The following is a 15,900-nucleotide window of genomic DNA, read 5'->3' as shown; positions in this document are numbered from 1 at the left end:
CCCATTGATTTCTAACCTTAATCTATGCTCTTTCATGGTAGAAAATTAGGGATTTGGATAGAATTGGGGAATTTTGTAAAATTGAGATTTATACCTCAAATTGAGGTCGTATTTCGAAACTAATCACATAATCGGGCTCGGGGTGAATGGGTAGTTGGGTTTTGGTCCGAATCTCGATTTTTGACCAAGCGATCCTGGGGTTGACTTTTTGGAAAAAGTGTAAAGATCTTAACTTTATGTATTGTAATTGATTTCCCTAGCATTGTTTGTTGATATTAAGTCGATTTTGGTTAGATTTGATTAGTTTGGAGGCAAATTTAGAGGAAAGTCCCCGGTTGAGCTTTGATTTGCTTGCGGAGCGAGGTAAATATTGGGTCTAACCTTGATTTGGGGAATTAGGAACCCTTGAACTATATGTTATGTGAATTATGTGTATAACGGCATATATACGAGCTGACGAGTGTATATACGCCGTCAAAATAATTGTTTCCATGCTTTCTTGTATTTCATTAACTATCTTATTCCATGTCTTAACTGTTACATACCTTAATTGCTTGCTATGTTGTAACTTATTACTTGACATTTATTTACTCTTGTATTGAAATATTTGTTTCTTTCATGATTCCACGATTAATTGCTACTTGCTTTAACTTTCTTATTTGTACACTTTAACTGTCATATATTTGGCGTTATTCATATTTCTTTGTATTAATTGTATCATTCCTTGATTTGATACGGGGTTCCTTTATTGCTTTGCTCTCATATTCTTTAATCGTAGAGATTCTTGTGAATTGAGTTGTTGGATTGATTACATTTATTGAATTTATTTGTGGATCGGGTTGCACACTGCAACGGTTATGATATGGTAAAATAAGGGAGGATTTTGAGATTGATACGGTGGGATTGGATTGCGCGTCTCAATGGATTTTATATGTTATTCTTGATATTGATACGGTGAAATAAGGGAGGCTTGTGTTTGTACGGTGGGATCGGGTTGCGCGCCGCAACAGATTGTGTGTGTTGTACTCATTGTTGTATTGTGTTAGCTTCCATATTTTCATATGATATTCTGAGGGATGATATTTCTGGATTCACTGGTTTCGAGGGTTGAGTTTGTTTTCATTAGTTTACTGCTTTGCCGTCATTTCCTGTTTTCCTTTCATATTATTATATTTATACAACGTACAAGTTATTGTAAGTTACTCGCCTTAGCCTCGTCACTACTTCGCTGAGGTTAGGCTCGGCACTTACAAAGTACCTGGGGTCCGTTGTACTCATACTACACTCTGCATTTCTTGTGCAGATTTTGGAGTCGGTCCTAGCGGCGGTCAGTAGATTGCTCGGATTGATTGCTTGACAGAGACTTGAGGTACATATGTACGTCGTTTGCAGCCGTGAAGTCCCCTTCTACATTACTCTAGCTGTTTATTTCATTTCAAACAATTATGCTTTCATTCAAACTATTATTTGTATTACTCTAGTCGCTCGTGCACTTGTGATACCAGTTCTGGGAATGTATCTGGATATCACCATTATTTTAGTTTTATTCAGCTTATTGGTTTTCATTTAAATTGATATGTTAAAAATGGTTAATAACTACATCTAACGTTGGCTTGCCTAGCAAGTGAAATGTTGGGCGTTATCACGATCCCGAGGGTGGAAATTCCGGATCGTGACAGTACAACCTCTAAATATGTGTCTTACTTTTGAAATGAACTCTTTCTAGCTAAAGAGATGTCTCTCTTATCGCTATTGCATTAGCAATTACTAGGGCTTGCTATTTTCCTTTTTCCTTGTTTGTTTCCTTTTTACTAACTACGTAAATTTTATTATTAGTATTTTATTTACATAACCTTTTTGTTGAACTATCTTGGAAATCACAACTGTTAAGCTGATCAGTCGGCCTTTCTATATATAGAAATAAAAAAGTTAAAGTAACTGACGACAGCAAATAGCAGATGGCATGCAGTTGAGTTTTGTTGGGTAAATCTTCACCATGCTCCGAACAGTTATAGACTTTGTTTTGCAGAGTGGCGTTATTCTACCTTTTTTGTTTCAATTATCTTCTCTTGCCGGTGGCATCAATTCTACGAAGGTTCCACCTTTCCTAGCTAGCCTTTTGCCAACATAGGAGAATTTTTTTTTTATTCCTTTTCTTTTAGGGTAAAAAAAAAGGGCAATATTAAAAGTTTTTATTATGTAAAGGGGATTCAACAAGTTTCATATATACATCAAAAGTTTCTTTTACCTGTATATGCTGTATAAGGATTCAATTAAACTCTCTTCGCTATAGCTCCGCCACCGTGGGTCAGGAGGACAAAAATTATTAAGTGACAGATTAAGATATTAAATGAAATTCCTGTTTCTTCGTTTTCCAGCTACACCATGTGCATTCTTTTTAAATTATTGCAGGTTTCAACAATAAATCCAGATATAGGGAAATTAGAAAGATGATTGCTGCGGCGGGTCAAATAAGAATAGGTTGCAGTTTGAACTTTAATTTGTTTATCTCGATCAACGACAAAAGGAATCTTCAAGACCATGTCATTAACATCTAAAATCTAGTTATATTACTCACTCATTTCAATTGTTTTTATTCGTTTTCGAGCATATTAAGAAATTCACCTTTTAATATTAATTAACAATAAAATTAATCATATTAATTTTAATTTTCTCTTTAAGAATATAATAAATTGCTAAAAAATCACTACGGGGACCGGAGGGAGTATCATTTAACATCCAAAATATCGAGTCACTTACTGAGATCTAGGGGGGAGGAATGTTAGTTTCATGATGTACAAGTAGGTCCAAAAGAAAACACTCTTTTACTTTTCATGCATATGCCCATAAAAAACAATGACAAAATAAGTGTTATTATCCTTCTCTAATATACAAAAGCTAAAAGAAACAAGAAAAATAAAAACAAAGAGGAAGATGCGAGGAAAATATTAATGCACAAAATTCAACCACTACCTGTTAAGATGTTGAGGAGATGAATGTATGTTTGTCTTATGTCATACAAGTGGTCCAATGAAGCCCCTCTTGACTTTTCATGCATAGTACTCAACGCCAAATTAATAAGAAGACCGTTTCACCCATATAAACAAATCCATGTAGATAAAAATAATGATAAAAGTTAAAAAGATAAATTTGGGGGAATCTTCTTGAATCATATACATTAATTGAGGCTCCCATAACCTCAAAATACTTTGACATTGTCAAATTCTTGTCTACAATATTTGGTCATTACACATAATTAAAGGGTCCAATAATCTAACCTCAAAAATACACAAAAGCTAAAAGAAACAAAGAAGAAGGCGCAAAGAAAAAATCAATGCACAAAATACAATAACACCACCACAAAGGTCAACAATTGGACCGAATCTAAAACCATCAAAATCATCTTCTACAAACGGTCGATCAACCAACGACAACTGTTAACGTTAATTAATGATACCACGTCAGATGAAAATGACCAAAAAAACCACCTTATAATTAACATACCGGAAAACCGCTCTAATATACCGGTGATTAAATAAACGACCATTTAATTAGGAGACAGTTAAACCAAGAACATCAGCTGCAGATCTTCCCATAATATTAGCAAACTCATTAAAACTAATAACACCATCACCATTCGTGTCAGCTTCTTGCATCATATCAGACAACTCTTTATACGTTAACGGACGTCCCATTTTAGCCATTGATCCAGCCAGCTCAGCCGCCGTGATGTAGCCGTTGCCGTCGCGATCAAACGATCGGAAAACCTCCATGAGTTGTTCTTGATTTATCAAGATTTCTGCATTCATGTCGGGTAATATGGCATTTACGAGTTCGTCGAATTCAATGAATCCGTTGCCATTGTTGTCCATGTTGGCTAACAATATGTGGATTTGATCTCCTGTGGGTTTGAGGCCTAGTGAACGGAGGAGAGCGGCTAACTCTAGCTGAGTGAGGCTGCCATCACGATCAAGATCAAATCGTGTGAATATTTCCTTTAGCTGTTTGTGTTGATCTGATTGAAGAGTAGCCATGATTACGCCGTATATATTGAGCTCGTAATGATATCTTACTTACTATTCAGAAGAATAATATATATTGAGAGCTTAGTATTCAGAAGAATATATCTATGGTGTGTGAGAAATTAAAGAGAGAGAAGAAAGCAAGATGTGTCAAGTTGTCTTAGTATTTATTTGTTTTTGGATTTAGTGATGTAAAGACAAACCGTGTGAAGAACTGGGAAAAGAGAGCAAGTGGAGGAAAGAGAGAGGAAAAAGTTGACGGGTGGGGGAAGGAAATTGTACAGGAAAATACTTGCCTGTGATATAAAAGAATGTAATTATTGGTTTAACGTAATTTTCGGGTAAATTTTATTGTAACTCTTAAAACACATAAATTTGGATAAGATCAAACTTTCTTATCGTAGAGGTTAACTTAGTTTATTTTTTATGTTCTATTTCTTTTTATGAATCACTAAATTACTGTACAGATCGCATTCATTCATGGCTGCTATTTAAAATGACAGGTTTGCCATTCAATAAATGGTTGGTGAAACATTTAATGAAACTAGGGTTGTTCAAGACCAAACCGTAATCGTTAATCGAACCGATGACTTATTGGCTTATTGGTATCAGGTTATTTGGGTAATAAATGGTGAACGGATTGAGAGTTTATAATTAATGATTTGGGGATGGATTACTCAATTTTCTTATCGAATAAGTTAACCCGTTAAAATTTTTTATATTATACTTTTACCCTTATATATATAAAGTATTATTGAAACATGACTAAATCATTAATTTCTAATTCTCAATTGAATTCAGTCCGCAGCACGGAGTGAGAAGTCGGTCAGTTATCATAGGAACAATCTCAGTGTTAATTCTCAAGTTAATTCTCGATTTTCTCCTTTTATTTTTCTTATCCAATATTGATGAGTACTTGTAATGGCTTATTATGTATGATTTATAGCCACATAATAGCATTATGAAATCCTGTTATTAAAAAATACAAAATGATTCCCAAACCTAATCGTTACATGTTGCGGCATGCTAATATTAGTCATTACGAATCAGCACTATATGGTTTTGCCCATGATTCTGTTACTGAAGATCTACACTTGTGATTAATGCAAAGGATAGCAATTACATTTTTTGGAATGCACTCAGTGAATAATGAATGTTGGAGATTGGCACTATTCCTGATGGTTATAGGTTGTTCGACCAAAATTCAGTTTCACTATATGGTACACTTAACACTTAACGTGATAGCGACTACTTTAGTTCAAGAAAATGGAAGCAGTACGTTTAATAAATTTGGTTTAGCTGATAAACCGCCCGATAATCGTTAATCCGATACCAATCCGCTTGTTATCTTATTGGATGGCTAGCGGATTACTATATTTATAATCCGATAACCGATAAGCCGAACCGTTAAATATAATTATCCGCCTGATCCGCCCGTTAAGCACCCCTAAATGAAACCCCAAAAAATGTACCTAAAAAGGAAAAACAGTGAATGAAAAAAGAGAAGGGAAAGTGATCCTCTTAAGCACACTGAGTGGATCAAGAAAAAATGACACTGTTTAGCCGCGGTAAAAATAATAGTCGAAAAAATGTATAAAATTTATATATTATTTTGTATATATATACATTCTGTATGTTATATATAAAAATTAGAGTACAAATTTTATACACTTTTTCGACTACCAAATATAAATAGTTCCTGGCGCGGGTTAAAAGTGATAATACCCCAGAAACATCTAAGGAATATCTCTTTCAAACTTATTAATTGGTCATGTAACTCGTGTACGTTTCCATTGGAATTCTTCTTTTGTGAAAGAACAAGTCTTCACATTTCCTTATTCTTTAAATGTACTAATTTTACAAAGAATTAAAGATCAATTATTTTTTGCCTGTTCTAACTTGGAAGGATAACATTTTTGGATAAGGATTGGTCTAATGATCGTAGCATATATACAAAAATGGATTCATTGGCAAAGGAGCCTCTTAAATTGAAGCTATTCCAATGTTATTTTATTAAGATAAATCTAACAATAGGAAATATTTGTGTATGCTTAATGCACAGAGATTAAGCTAATAATTTAATAACTCATGAAATTTAGTTTTGGCAATATAAGATATTGCAAGGACCATGAAAAGGAGTTATTGCAAATTGAAGAGCCAAAGACTAACCACCAAGAAGTGTGGTGGAATTTAATAATAAGATCCATCCACCCTTAACTAGAGGTTTCTGGTTTGAGCACGAGAGATAGAATAGAAAGCGTTCCTCTTTTAATAAGCCTTACATGACGTGAATCTAGATTAGTCAGACCAGTGTGGAGAAGTGTGCTTCTCCAATTAGATGCATAAAAATAAAAGAGCCAAAGACTTGTAACAAGTCCAGGAAAAAAGAAAGACTAGTATCAAGTCCAAGAAAAAAAGAAAGACCTGCATCAAGTGATGACCAAACACATCATAATCAACTTCTTGTTCTTCTGTACACCTTGCTTTTCAACCATACACTCACCATCCAAAAACTATTGCATTTAGTGATGAACGAGTGAATGCAATATTAGACATCCGGCGTTTGCAAAGCAGCAGGGGAGGAGGAGAAGGGGACCATTTCTCAATTTGTGTATGTCATCCGGCGTTTGCAACCTTTTTGAACAAGAGAGGAAATGAACTCACTCTTGAAAGAACAATAGTTTCAAAAAATGGTTGGAGATGATAATAAAAGTTTCCTGTTAGTTACAGAAAAAATTGCTATAAAATTGCAGACTACAATTGTATGCCAGTGGAAAAGGGAACCTACTTACAAAACTTAATCAAGGTACCTCTTAGCTGAGCTGCCTTAGAAATTTAACAGATTCATCGTTTACTTGCTTCAACAAGCCATTTTGTTCTGCAGTATATACCCTAACCATGTTCGGCCAACTCTCTACTATAATGGTTGCCTTGACTGGAAAAATCTGAATTAAAATCTTGACTAGCAAATGCCATCCTCCGAAACAATCTTATTTGTGCAGATTGCTCCGCAGAGTTATATATTGCACTTTCACCAACTTTCATCCCGTTTGTCAGATCAGACATAAGCATACTATCAAAAGCTCTCATGATCTGCGAAAGCATAAGCATGATGAGAACATAAATGTCATTCCACTAAAAACGACTTAAGGTTGTTTGTGCATTGGTTTCCAGAAGTTACCTGTCCCATCCCTGGTCTCTTTGCAGCTGAGTGACGCACACAAGCAGCAGCGACCTCAATCATTTGAAACATCTCATTGGCAACATAGTTCTTCTCAAGGCGAGGATCTTCCAACTTATCAAATTCCTCTTTCTCAAGTGCATGACTAAGCAAAGGTCGAGCCTGGAAGTGATCAAATAAAAGCACAGTTAGTGGAAGTCCTTGCTCGACAAAATGAGAAGGAATATAAGTTTCTGTTGCTACTGTTATTGGCTTTGGTTTCTTAATGATCAATTAAATGATAGTTGAATTTCAAGTTTAGACTTGTCTTAGGATCTATGATTTTGGTAAGATGAGAAAGTTGCAATGAAATTTAAGCAGACTACTTTCTGCTGTTTGATTGTTGCAAAAGCAACACAACCTCAATGTTTCAGGTGCAGAAAAGATTGGTATTGCAGGACTGGTAGGTGCACATAATTGTCGACACCATCTGAATCAGACCATTGTATGATTGTATCACAGCAAAAGAAGTGAAGACAGAATCCTTCCAGGGGAGAATCAAAGTGGAAGGCTTGCCTTATAAGATCTCAGCGAACAGGACATTCATTGCAAAGGAAATACTCAAATAACAAATTGACTTCAGGCATTCAACAAGAAAATATCAGGTTCAGTGAGACTATTATCTTTCTGATTGATTCAGCTATGCTGCTAAGTGATAGGAGCAAACATGTTGTATGTGAAAGAAAGAAAAGTAGACAAAACAAAAGAAAGAAAAGTCAAAAAAAGATGAAAATATGATGTAAGCGCTTACGTCGGTATTTTTACGATATAAGCGCTTACGTCGGCATTCTTATGATATAAGCGCTTACGTGGGCATTCTTATGATGTAAGCGCTTATGTCGGCAGGGCATCAAATGCCTATAAAAGGGGTATGCATTTTCATTTGTAGATCATCCCTCAACTTCTTCTTTGTCTTCAATTAATAAAGAGTTATTCTTTGTATGGCCGTGGAGTAGTCAAAAATTGCCGAACCACGTAAATCTCGTCTCGTCTTGTGCAATTTATTGCTTTTCTCTTTTAAATATTTTTTTCCTTTCTATTAGCCTGACACGCTTCCCAACACTAAGTGCAACCAAGATGTTTACATTGGAGACTCAAGGGCATGAGAGGAGAGTAATCCTTCAAATATGTTTCTTCTCAATTCTATGAGACAAAAGAAAGCAGCGTGCAATTCCCTCAGAATATACGAATAGCTGAAAGACCCTAGAAGATAAGTTAAACTTGGGCCTATTGCGAGTAACAAACAAAATAATAGAAATTTGAAGCTTTAGTAGATCATGTATCCCAGGATATGAGCTACAAACTGTCCATCTTAAAGTCTTAATATTTAAAGCTCGGAAACCTCACAGAGCCTAGTTCATCCTCTCTTGAGTCTTGAAAACTACTCTTCACATACTATGTAAGCTAGTACTGTAACTATTTGGTTGATCTAGTAGATAGAGAGCATATTAGTTAGGACGTCTTATATAACAGGACTTTACGATACTCTTTTGGTGCCATAGTCCATAGGTAAGTCCTCATAATACATAGCAATGAAACAACTGTTATCACTCATAAATGTAAATTATTAGATTAATTCACAACATGCTTGCCAGTTGTCACGTTCTTTTCAAAATAAAGACATGCTTTTGGTCAGTCATCATACTTATCATGTCTAAAAGCTCCGCAAATTACACAGTTCCTTAACATCATCAACATATAGTTGATTGGAAGATAATTAAATGAACATGTTTAGCAGCAGTTATGTCACATATCCTTTATTCTACAGATGCCCATGCCAAAACAGAGCTAATAGTATAAGTAAAGAAGCTGATGATCACAAATGAATATGTTGATTTAACATACTCCTCGAATTAAGAATTATTAACATTTAAACCTGTATGCCAAGTTTAAAGGTTGATCGTACAAGACCGAAATATGTCAATTCAAAGTATTTCATGATAATACCTAAATCAAAAGGATTTAGAACAGATTAATAGCGATGCCAGATGTGCAATATGCAAGGATAAGCTTGATTTCAAAGACATATAATCAAAGTGCATAAAACAATAATTATGTATTTGGAGTCGAACAAATCCGTAGAAGTTATGGAAATATTTCTAAAACATGTAAGCACATATCTGTCTAGTCTTACTAGTGCCCAAACAACTAAGCAAATATGTTCTCTCCCACTGTGTCATATAGCTCCAGACGAATCAGAATGAAGTTCTCAACCAATCTTCCACATTTTCTTTCTATCCCCTAACTCAACAAGGGATATTAGAGCAGTTCAGAACTTCAGGTATTTGTATTTGGTTGCTTCACTTTTTGACCTTAGAGACTAAAAATCACCTTTTTTTTTGTCATTCCAGGATACACGATATAGGCACTATTAATACAACAATATACACAGTATTATCCCACACCGTGGGGCCTAGGGAGGGTAGTGTGTACGCAAACCTTACCCCTAACCTTGTGAGGATACAGGTCTCAATTATTCAGAACTTGTAGCACATCGATCTCATACTCAGGACATTGTCCTGGTCCAACCAAAGAAAAAATAACTTTCCCATAGCTGCAATTAGAGGCTACTGTAGTGTAATTATGGTAGTATTTTCAAACATCAGCTATCAAATTCATGCAGTGAGGAAAATGACAGGAGGAACTACAAAATTCTGATTTAATTTCTCAAAAAAGGTGCATAAATGCTGATGAAAGAGATCTCACGTCACTATGGACATAGAGGAAAAGAAAGATAGGTCAGATACAAACATACCCACTCAACTAGACTTTCTTCCCCCAATGGCTGAGATGTATCCACAGGCTTCCGTCCAGTAATTAGCTCCAGAAGCACAACTCCGAAGGAATATACATCTGATTTTTCAGTCAGCTTTCCACTGGATGCATATTCAGGGGCCATATATCTATGTCCGAACAAAGAAGTTAGAGTAAACATGGGCAATTAAAAGATGGCAGTACATTTTCTTATGCTCTATTTGATGTCAATGTTGGAAGAGAAACCTACCCAAATGTACCAATAACACGCGTCGTAACATGACTCTTTGCTTCCTGAGCTAGTTTAGCTAATCCAAAATCAGAAACCTATTGAAAAGGGAATTAAATGTAAAGGCAGTCTGCAAGGAAAACAATGCAAAATAAAGGAGTTTGAGGAATTAGACATACCCGAGCCTCAAAGTTATTATCCAAAAGAATATTCGAAGACTTGATATCTCTGTGGATGATACGAGGACAGCCTGCCAACAGCACCAAAAAAAATGAATAAATCAGAAAGAAAAAACCAAGAATCAAATATCATATTAGAAATCTATACTTAAAAGAGTGAACAGAATAATTTCGCCTCAAAGACTGAATTTTGGGAAAAATTCATGTTATAGTGATAAAGAATAAGATTCCCTCAAACTACAATTTTGTTAAAATTCATGTCATCTTTCAGCAATTCTCCATTAGCCAAAAGGACAACAGTAGGTCAAGAAACAAGAACAAAGGGAATATGTAAACACATATCAACACCATTATGGTAACTTTCCCAAGTCTGTTCAACACATTTCTTCTTTTAAAAGTATAAAATAGAATTCATTACTGACTGCAGTCCAACTTTGTCATAAGGAGGAAGAATGGCATTGCTTGCATTTGCATTCATGCTGATTGGTAAGGAGTGAATGTTGGCAAGTCCAAAAGAGAAACATGCGCACCACTACAGTACTACTGGAAAACCTGATGTTATCACTTTCAACTGAAAGATATAGACTGTTTTCGAGGAGACCTTATGCTTGCTAGTAGATTAAGATGTCCTTGACTCAAGAATCTGATTTCTTGGTCCAAAAGAGAGCATATAGACATAACATAGCTGTTCAACATAAATTCAGGTGAAGCAATAGGAGTTAGGTATCATTGGGACGTCATTAAGTTATGATGAATAGGAACGGAATCTAAAGGAGCAACCAGGAATGTTATTTAGTATTTAACTTCTCATTTCTCTTTGCCTTTTCCTTTGTGGGGGAGAGGGGGAGTGAGGGAGGTTCACTTTTATCTTGTTCACCCTGAGAAGAAATGAAGTGAACAAAACAAGGATAGATCATAAGGTAAAAAAAGAGAACAGTAATTACAATCTTCATGCAGATAAGCTATTCCACGGGCTGCACCAACAGCAATTTTAACACGTGTTGGCCAATCCATAACAGGTCTCCCTTGCCCTGTCATTTTGTAAATTGCAAGTATTAAGAGCTAGTTTTAGTGACCTAATGCCAAAAATGAATGTTGAAATTGAAACAGATCCACATTTACCATGAAGATGGAAGTAAAGGGTGTCGTTGGGGACATAGTCATAAACAAGGAGCCTTCCACTCTCATAAACGCAATAACCTACAAGCGAAACCAAGTGTCTATGATGTATCCGACTAATGATTTCAACTTCAGCTCTGAACTCACGCTCCCCCTGGCTCCCGCCAATATTAAGCTTCTTTACTGCTACATCTCTCCCATTTGCTAGGAACCCCTTGTACACAGAACCAAATCCACCCTCACCCAATAAATTCTGCACAGAAAATTCATTTGTAGCCTCAAGTAGTTCTCGATAAGTAAACCATGGTTTTGAATGGCCTAGTCCACCAGGATTTCCTGGAGAGTTGACAATATTTGAGCCAGTTCCATTTCCAATCACATGTGTCGATTCTCGAACCTTCAACGAGGCAGAACCTGAAGGGAATTTGCACATTTACTCAAATTTCATGTGAAAGATCTGAATGACAATTATTGCATTGATGTTGCTCGCATCATCTAAAACATCTCAGATTAACGATACCCAAATGTTACCTGATTTTGGAGAGGAGACGAGAGTTGTTGGCAAGATATAACCACCACTCAGGCCTGAATCTTTTTTCTTTCGCTTCCAAATGCACCATCCTGCAGCTCCAATAATACCAAGCAACAGAAGCACAAGTATGATACCAATAGCAACTGATCCTCCAGTGCCAATTCCTCCATCCCCTGTAGCCTTTGATCTATCTGTTGAATTGTTTCTGGACGCAGTAGCGTCACCTGAAGGAAATGATGGTGAAGGAGGAGTAAGAGAAGGTTGTGCACCATTGGATGATTGAGGTGGTGATAATTGTGCTGTAGGTGTTGGTAATGATGAGTCTGTAGGTGGGGAACTAGAGGATGCTGAGTTACTAGGAGGTAAAGAAGCTGGTGAAGGGGGTGAATTTATTGGAGGGACTAAAGCCGGGGAATCTGGAGTACTTTGTGGTGGCTTAGATGGAGGTGAATTCGCAGGCGTCTTGGATGAAGGTGGTGAATGCGATGAGCTTTTAGGAGGTTCACGAGACGGATTCCCTGGTGATCGTGGTGCTGGAGGAGTTTTTGGATTCTGCACAGGTGCTGGAGGTGACAATGCAGGGGGGAGTGTTGATGAATGAGGAGGTGACAATGCAGGGGGACGTGTCGATGGTGATGGAGGTGAACTTGCAGGACTAGTTGGTTCGGGTTGAGGTAGTGGTGGACTACTTGGTTTGCTGGATGATAGAGGTGGTGGTGAACTAGCGGGCGGACTAGAAGTTGGAGGTGAACCAGAAGGTGTAGATGGAGGCGACGAAGGAAGAGGTGGAGGACTAATTGGAGGAGCAGATTTTACAGGAGGTGTTGGTGAAGTGAGTGGAGGTGGAGATGAGGCAGGAGGAGGCAATGTTATATTTGTTGGAGGAGGGGATTGAGGCAGTGGTGCTGATGCTATAGGAGGAGATGTTGCATTTATTGGAGGAGCAGATTGTGGGGGTAAGCTGCTAGGGGGAGGAGATGCAATAGATGATGAGTTATCATTGGGCTGAGATGTAGGTGCTGGAGAAGAAAGCTGAGATGGTGAACTAAAGACAGTTGGTGGAGCTGCAAATGATGTAGTAGAACTTGGAGTTGGAGGGGGAGAAACAATTGACATCTCACCACCACCAGAAGCTAAATAAGTTTACACCATTTACTATATAGTGATCAAAATCTGCATACATCAATGATGTATCAGCAGTCCAAGAACACTAACATGATTTCTCAAATCAAGATTCCACTAATATGCACTAAATTGTTTCTTATTCTACAATTTGTATCCACTGAACAATTCACCTCCACAAATACATACAGCAATTGCACTCCGCTCTCCAAAGTAAACGCCAAAGATTTTGAAACCAAAAACAAGATTGAATCTTTATGGAAATTCACTCAAAAATATGTTGGTTAGCACTTTACTCAAGACTCAAGAGTTTGGTTTCTAACACCTGAAACAAACAACCAATGGCAAAAAAGAAAGAAAAAAAAAATACCCAAATCACCAAAAAGAATTATCTGAAACCCCAGGTACCAAAAGTCACAAAAATGCACGATTTTCTTGTGGATAATATAGAATTTGTGCTTCCAAACCAAACCCCACTTTTAACAGAGGACCATAGAAGTGAATCCAACTGTAAAGATATATCCCATAAGAACTTTTATCATGGCACTGCCATGATCAAAAGCATGAGAAGTTCAGCCAATCTTGAAGTTACACAGTCGAAGAAAATGGGGGTGTCTGAAATCCTACCAGTGCACTATCCACAACACTGAAAACGACCCCAATAAACAATAGAGAATTTTTACGGATGTATGAGTATCTATTTACATATACAGGAAGTGTGAAATGTAAGAAGGGAACATGTGTGTTTTTCCAATATTGTGGAGTCATTGGATTTTGAAAACAGAAGTAGTTGCTTTCTTACAACGTCAAAATCAGTGCATAGATTCGTCCAAAGGTTGTGCAACGCACATTATTTACTGTTTGGAGTAAATTCGACTCTATCCTCATCAAGGGTAAGTAAAGATATTTTAAACAAATATTCTTGAAGAATTTTATTAACTCCACTTAATTCACAATTTTTTTAGTTTCCTATACTGTTAATAGTGGTATCGGTACCCGCGCACACACAAAAAAGACTTACCGTTTCTTTCATATTTTTCTATTGGCTTTATCGGAATTACCTAAATAGGTGTTCACCCAATTGCTTAAATTAAAAAATTAAAAAATATATGATTTATATATAATCTATGTATAATATATATAATCATGCGTTATTAGTGTATTATCTATGTATATTAGCTATAAAAGATAAACAGTAAATTTGACCGCATATTTTATGTAAAGATTTTCTAAGATTTTAGTGACCTGATTTTATCTACGATATGACTTCTCTTATGTCAAAAAAATCTTTTTTAAAATTCATAAATGCTATCCTTTTATTTTTAAAATGGCACTATATTTTAAAAAATATCCTGTTTCGAAATAACTTTTTTATATTTTAAAAAAATATTTCACGTCATACAAGTTATTTTTTAAAAATATAAATTTTATTAAACTTGGAAATTGATTTAGAAAACTATCAATTAGAAACCAATATCTCTCTCATTGAAATTCGAGAAGAAAACCTTTTCATATAATCTAATAACTCAAAATTAATATGCTTCAAATAAAATAAATTAAATTCTCTAACAATAAATATGATTCTAATATTATTTACATCGTATCATTATGGTAAATCTTAAGAAGTTTTAAAATCTGAGCTAGATAACTTTCTTAACTTTAAAAGATTTAGTTTTCAATTCAAACTTATAGCTAAAATTTAGATGATTGTTTACCCTAAAAAACGGATAACAATTGAATTTATACGCGGTTTTAAAAATACGTGATCTAACTTGACACAAAGCGATAGATTGAACTATAAGTAAAGCAAACAATAATAAAGTAAATTCAAACTGTGTGACTTGAACAGTTATAGCCTTGAGAAATAGACCTCACTCAAACTGAATATGATCGAAATAATGTCAAATACAGAAGAACAGTAGCTTGTAGAAAGAAAATAATATTATAATACTTTTGGGATGCGTGTTACCCTGTCCATTACAAAGAATCAGACCCCTTTTATATAGTAGGGGAGTCCTGCTTTAGGTACAATTTTATAAAAGGTAAGAAAATTTGTGATTTGCTAATTAGTCAGTCTCTTGTTGATACGTGCCGAGATTCCCGCCGTGATATCCGACCAATTGTGGATACTTCGGCCTTCCGTTATTGGGTCCGATAATGTTTCCTCGAGCTTGTTCGAAATCGGGATCTATTCTGGAGTCACGGGCTCGAAGATCTTGGAGACGTATGTTCTGGCTTCGTTCTTTGGTTCGATGAAGCCCGAGGTCGATCTTCAATCCATCATATTTCGGTTCCGATCCGTCATGCAATAGATGAGTCCGGTTTCGGCCGTATACAAATAGTCCCCTCGTTTGTCAGAGTGTAAACGACGATAAACGATATGAGCCCCTGATCCTGATCTCGATACTTCGCTTCAGAAACAACAAAAATAGATGAAACGTCTCGTCAGTCACATCTGAATGGCATTAAATGTTCGTCAGTCGCTGGTCAGCTGCTACAGACTTTGAACCGTCGTTTGAATACTATATGTACTTCATCCATTAAAACTTTACGTTTAAACCTCTTCTACTCTTGTTCTTTAAAAAATCTTTGCATTCTCTAACACTTGTACCAGATTTCTTGAGGATTTTGCAAGAATCTTCGCTTGTCTTCATTCCAAAACATTAGTGTAACCTTTTAACTTCCTCTTCTTAATCTCTATTCAGAAAAATGGCGAAAACTTC

General features: G+C 36.0%; 2 protein-coding genes across 4 annotated transcripts; both read right to left on the bottom strand.

Annotated features, from left to right (window-relative positions):
• Positions 1-3,149: 3,149 nt before the first annotated feature.
• Positions 3,150-4,311, bottom strand: LOC104095246 (probable calcium-binding protein CML15). Its single transcript, XM_009601328.4, has one exon. The coding sequence runs from the start codon at positions 4,032-4,034 to the stop codon at positions 3,552-3,554; it is 483 nt and encodes a 160-aa protein (XP_009599623.1). The 5' UTR covers positions 4,035-4,311; the 3' UTR covers positions 3,150-3,551.
• Positions 4,312-6,270: 1,959 nt separating this feature from the next.
• Positions 6,271-14,016, bottom strand: LOC104095247 (proline-rich receptor-like protein kinase PERK9). Of its 3 annotated transcripts, none has more exons than XR_686095.4 (9): positions 12,055-14,016; positions 11,527-11,937; positions 11,349-11,435; positions 10,405-10,475; positions 10,247-10,323; positions 9,998-10,145; positions 7,204-7,365; positions 6,833-7,115; positions 6,271-6,739 (listed from the first exon to the last, which is right to left on the bottom strand). XR_686095.4 is itself a non-coding variant. In XM_009601329.4 (8 exons), the coding sequence occupies exons 1-8, from the start codon at positions 13,169-13,171 to the stop codon at positions 6,915-6,917; spliced, it is 2,274 nt and encodes a 757-aa protein (XP_009599624.1). In that variant the 5' UTR covers positions 13,172-14,016; the 3' UTR covers positions 6,271-6,914. The 3 variants fall into 3 exon arrangements, 1 of the variants encoding a protein (XP_009599624.1); XR_686096.4 differs by having other exon boundaries at positions 6,271-6,656; XM_009601329.4 differs by having other exon boundaries at positions 6,271-7,115.
• Between the last annotated feature and the right edge of the window lie 1,884 nt (positions 14,017-15,900).

This window comes from Nicotiana tomentosiformis, chromosome 11, assembly GCF_000390325.3.
Source record: "Nicotiana tomentosiformis chromosome 11, ASM39032v3, whole genome shotgun sequence".
Classification (NCBI taxonomy): domain Eukaryota; kingdom Viridiplantae; phylum Streptophyta; class Magnoliopsida; order Solanales; family Solanaceae; genus Nicotiana; species Nicotiana tomentosiformis.
Note: the sequence above shows the minus strand (reverse complement) of the source record. Positions and strands in the feature narration are given on the sequence as shown.